The 5468-nt window shown below is 36.9% G+C and overlaps 1 protein-coding gene across 1 annotated transcript; it reads right to left on the bottom strand.

The window, feature by feature from the left end:
* Window positions 1-420: 420 nt before the first annotated feature.
* Window positions 421-4588, bottom strand: LOC132062962 (transcription factor GAMYB-like). Its single transcript, XM_059455419.1, has 3 exons — window positions 4054-4588; window positions 912-1950; window positions 421-815 (listed from the first exon to the last, which is right to left on the bottom strand). The coding sequence occupies exons 1-2, from the start codon at window positions 4399-4401 to the stop codon at window positions 952-954; spliced, it is 1347 nt and encodes a 448-aa protein (XP_059311402.1). The 5' UTR covers window positions 4402-4588; the 3' UTR covers window positions 421-815; window positions 912-951.
* Window positions 4589-5468: the final 880 nt, after the last annotated feature.

Below are 5468 nucleotides of genomic sequence, written 5' to 3'. Positions count from 1 at the left end.
TCGATTTTGTACTTTTGCTGGTTATCTTCTGAAATTAATGTGTTTGTGCATTTATTTATCAGTAAAAATTTTTAATGGGTTTGCAAGTACTTCTCATGTAAATTTCTGAAACTGTGAATGTTGAAAGTGAATTAATTCATCTAGACTGAATAATTGGTGTGCGACTAGGCAAAAATTGACCTACATCTGATTTTTCTAAAAAAAAATTCAACTATATATACTTTGCAAAATTCACCAAAAATAGCACAACTACATATAATCGTACCAAATACTTTTAACACATTTCTATAAGACATGTACCAATAACCGAGTTCATGTAAAATAGTAATATAACATGTAAAAATGCAAAAGTAAAAGAGAGAGAGACAACTTGAGATACAAGAGAGAGTCAAAACTCAAGTTGGCTTTCCAAGATCGACGGATTAGAACTTTTAGCCCGTCAAACCAGGCTATTTTTCCAATAACAGTAACAGTGAAAACCAGTTTGCGATAACAGTATAACCAGCTGAAACACCGGTAACAGGTACTGTTTAAGTAATGTAACTAGCAACAGAAAAGGTTTACAACAGAAGAGGTTTACAAAGGACGACAATATTACAACAGAAGAGGTTTACAAAGGAAATTACATTTTTTCCAAAATTGTGTTAGGAAATATCATCAAAAAAGAACAGCCCCGGATGCATATTTGAATTCCTTATGTTTCTTACCCCATTCTGTTGTGGGACCAATCAGTCCCGGAAACAAATGGTGGCTTGATAGATCATCTTTCCGATCAGTGGGAGTGAAATCAACCTTCACTTGCTTAACCTCGCATCCTTCAAAATCATAGAAAACTCAAATGACATAAATATTTGAAACACTTTCAACTGTTGCAGATAGTTAGAATAAATTAATTTAATAACCATTCTCACCAACAACTGTCGCTATTGGCTGGTGCTCATCCAATGAACCTCAATTGGTAGGGGTGTATTCACTAAACACCGATCCTAAAGAATGACCTAAAGGGGAGATTGAGTCACAGTAAGTATCCTGAAGTGAATTATTCTTTGAAGCTTTGGATGCTTGTGATCCATAAAGTACGGCGTCCAATAGACCACTGTTTCGAGGTGACAGAATGCCTGAATCAGTATGCTCATTTGGAGGAGACTGAATCAAGGTATTGAAGGACTCGACCGGAGGAAGTGGTGCCCAACTTGCCATCGGAGTTTCGTGTGAAGGGAGCTCCAGCTTCTTGCCATTTAAAAAGGCATAGCTGCCAGGAATTTCACCCGAGAATGATGGGTGACATGACGAAGAGAACCCCAAGAATGATGGGTGACATGACAAAGAGAACCCCAAGGACTGAGCAACCAAAGAACAGTCATTTTGATTTCGATGACAAGCTTGAAAAAGATCAACATTTAGACCAGAGAAACAAGATTCTGAACCTCGTATATGTTTGGATGGATGAATTGTTGAGAGGACCGAACTAGTATTCCTGGAAGAATTAAGACCCTGATCCAGCATGCTAGTTGCAGGAATATCAAGACAGCTACTAGCAGCAATATTAACATTTAGAACAGAGCCTGATCCTCGTATTCGCTTGGACGGATGAACTGTTGAGTGGACAGAACGAGTATTGCAGGAAGAATTAAGATCCTGAGCTGGCATGCTAGTTGCAGGAATAGTATGAAAGCTACTAGGAGCAATATCAAGAAGCCCCGGAGGATACAACTGCTGGCTAGGTTCAAAAAATTTTAATTCCACAGATGGAATCTCACAAGTGTTGATAGGCAAGAGATCAGGATGTGCATTTTCAGAAGACAATGTGTCGAGTTCCTTGTTTTGTTTGTCCTCACTAAACGCCCGGAAATGAACTTCTGGAGGGTACATGGACAAGCCTGCACGCCGTTGTCTCTTTAGTTTGGCGTTCCAGTAGTTCTTTATCTCATTGTCTGAGCGGCCAGGCAACTGAAAGAATAGAAAGGCCATGAAAAAATTAATTAATAGCCATTATTCAACTTTGAAGAATGTGTTGGTTGGCACCAATCACTCAAATTGATAAAGTTCAGACAAAATCAGTATTAGAAAATGAAAGCAATAAAACTGTGTCTTTTGAAAGAAAGAGGAGAGTCCACAAAAAAGTGATTTTCAAATATGCTTACATACAAGTTCAGCCAAGCATACGAGCACCATTTTTTACTGAATAACATATAGTGCAAGAGTTCAATTAAAACAACATCCAGATGAAGGAAAATGGACATGGATAGAAAATGACAAATAGGAATCATCACTAGTAGATTAAGATAGCACTATGTAATTTCCTTCTCTCCTTTTTGCCTGGAAAAGATACTGGCTATCGACCCCACTCATTTGAATCAGAACATGTTCAGGTCCTCGCGAAGGGAGCACTAACAACTAACCAACCAAACTACTTGCAGAACAGTATATGAATCCTCCATATTTGGTCGATTCAGACCCATCTCATTCCAATAATGGTAAGAAAATTGTCTATTAAGGCAACTTAAGAGTTAACTAAAACTATTATAGTTCTCTAAATCTCATAGTTACTCCTAACCAACCTTAATGCAAGTGTAACAATAACTGAACCATTTTTTGATAAGGTTGTATGAATCTGCCAACCACACTTAATATTCTCAAACCAACCCAGTGGACTATCCATCCAAACTGGTTTGATAAAGTACAGCTTGTTGTCTCCCTCATCGTAGAGAAGACTTGAAAAAGAAAAATTGATTGTTAAGAAGGCTTAAAGTGTTTTACCAGACTGCATCTGGGCATACAATTATCAATGAGGATCACCAATTACAAATTTTTTAAGGCAAAAAAAAAAAAGATTTGTGCCTCTTTACCTACCAAGGTAGGGGTAATACTGCGTACACTCTACCCTCCCCAGATCCCACTTGTGGGATTTAACAATAGAGGCACATCACTAAGGTTTATCTAATCCAAAAAGCATGCAATATTCAAGGTTTGGGCAACAGAGGTGAAATCTTGGAGAGAGGCAGAAACTTATAATTGGATGAACATAAGGAAACAACACTACTCATTTCTTCGCAAAAGCTAGGTCCATAGTTTCAGAATTTAAACACAAATCAAGATCGATAAAGGAAGTTTACAATCACCGACTCAAACCCATTATTGAATCTTACTCAGCAGAACATGGAGGTACTTATGACAGAAATAAAGCGATAGAAGAAGGGAATGGGACATGGCTCCACTATCACTTATGTGGAAAATTTGGAGAGAAAGAAACAGAGAGAGAGCCTTTGAAGGAATAGAGTTGAATTTTATCAAGTTGAGGAGTAGCCTCCGATCCCTTATTTTCTTTTGGTGCACCCATGAAGTTCATTGATAGAGTGCTATGCAACCACCAAACAAAGTAGAAGATTGGGTGTCCGTTGCAGAAAACCATGTTTTCTACTTTTCAGTATACTTCTTGTATATGGCATGTTTTGGCCCAAGCAATTAATGAAATTTATTTACTTTATAAAAAAGGAGTTCATAAATATATACATATACATAATACACACACACACAACCCGTCGTTTCTGACCCTTTCTGTTGTGGTGTAAACTCAAACAGACCAAACTGATCTGAACCAAACAACCCGAAACCAGTAACAGAAAAATGAACAGTGCTGAATTTTATTGGGTTTCTTTTTTGGTATAGATTATTTTAAGAAACCGAATACCGAAAATACCAAACCAAAAATTGTTCCAAGCCGTACCGAACCGACCAATGTACATCCGTAAGTATAACCAAGAAAATGACACCATAGTCTATGTACACAAATCCACATAAAGCAACCAAGTGGGGAGTTAGATCAAGAATTAAATGGTAATAAGAACACGGGACATACTTCTGTTTACCAAAACTATATATTGAAGGGTAACCAATATCTTCGGGAATAGTTAAGATTTATATCAGATAGCAGTTTTGGCTTTTAATCAGTTCACATAGTTTTGTCGGAAACTATAAGGTAGCTGCTGAAAAAGGATGAGACATAGTTGTTATCAAGAAAAAAAAGAAGAAGGAATAAGACATGATGCAAACCTCAGCAGCCATTTTTGACCATTTGTTTCCCATCTTAGCGTGTAGTTCAATTATTCGACACTCTTCCTCTGGAGTGAGAGCACATTTCTTTAAATCTGGTCTTAGGTGATTTGCCCACCGCAAACGGCAACTTTTCCCACAGCGAGCAAGTCCTGATTGCTTCTGGACTTCTCTCCAATTCCCCGCCCCATGTTTTGCGACGTAATCCATTAAAATCGCATCTTCTGCTTTACTCCAAGGACCTTTTTTCAGTTTGATATTTGCTCCACCACTAGGTTCTTCAACAGATGGCGAATCTACGAAAACTGTTGACGTCATCCTGTCAACACATTCAGTTGTCATACACATCTAAAATTGTTGAACACTTAGGAGCTGTTTGGCCATGAGAATTATTCACTTATTTCAGGAATAATTTTTCACTTAATTTCAAAATCAGTGTTTGGTTAGAAAATTTCCAAATCCAACTTGGAGTTGGATTCCAAATTTGGAAAAGTGGCTTAAACCTGTTTTCCAACTCCATCTTCATAAATTTCAAATAAAGTGTTCTCTCCTTTGTAAAAAGTATAACCAAACACAACTCCAACTTTATAAATTGCATAAAGTGAAAAATATTTGAAATCTATGGCCAAACACCTACTAAAATTGTAGTTTGTAACGGCCAATGAAAGGGATATAAAATGTTTAATCACAATGTCAAGGCATTAATAAAAGCAACACTTCAAATTGCATGACCTCATTCATTATAAAGCTAGTCGAGCGTCCAATCAAAAGTGGGCAACAGTAAAGAAATGTTCAACTTTGAGAGGAAAGATTTATAATAGATACTCGGAGAACGACAAAAAGGAAAAGATGAGTAACGCCGAAAATGGATAACTTATTCTGAATTTAGCAGACACGGATAAACCAAACTTTTGAAAACCCATAAGAGTTCCTTATCTTATCTAACGACTCCCTTCATCCCAATTTATATGGCACACTTTCTTTTTTAGTTTGTTCCAAAAAGATGTCCCTTTTTCATAATTAGAAACAACATAACTTTAATATTCCCCATTTATACTTAATGAAATGATTTATAGCCAAACAGTGTCTAACGTTTGTTTTAGACCACAAATCCTTTCTTAAACTTTGTGTCTATCCTTCCTTTCTTTCTTAAACTTTGTGCCTAGTCAATCAATGCCACATAAATTGGGACGGAAGGAGTAGTGCGTAACAGCCAATGGAAGGGATATAAAATTGTTAATTATGACGTCAAGGCTGTAATAAAAGCAACATGCTAAATTTCGTGACCTGATTCATGACAAAGCTAGTCGAGCGTCCAATCAGAAGTTAGCGACAATAAAGAAATGGTCAACTTAGAGAGGAAAGATTTAGAATAGATTCTCGGAGAACGACAAAAAGGATAAGATAAATTATTA

Source organism: Lycium ferocissimum, chromosome 7, assembly GCF_029784015.1.
Source record: "Lycium ferocissimum isolate CSIRO_LF1 chromosome 7, AGI_CSIRO_Lferr_CH_V1, whole genome shotgun sequence".
Lineage (NCBI taxonomy): Eukaryota > Viridiplantae > Streptophyta > Magnoliopsida > Solanales > Solanaceae > Lycium > Lycium ferocissimum.
Note: the sequence above shows the minus strand (reverse complement) of the source record. Positions and strands in the feature narration are given on the sequence as shown.

Bases quoted from the DNA above. Each gene is read 5' to 3' on its own strand.
- LOC132062962 (XM_059455419.1), bottom strand. From the start codon at position 4,401: ATGTGTATGACAACTGAATGTGTTGACAGGATGACGTCAACAGTTTTC. The intron at 1,951-4,053 runs GTTTGCATCATG...CTATTCTTTCAG, and splicing joins GGTCAAAAATGGCTGCTGAG to TTGCCTGGCCGCTCAGACAA.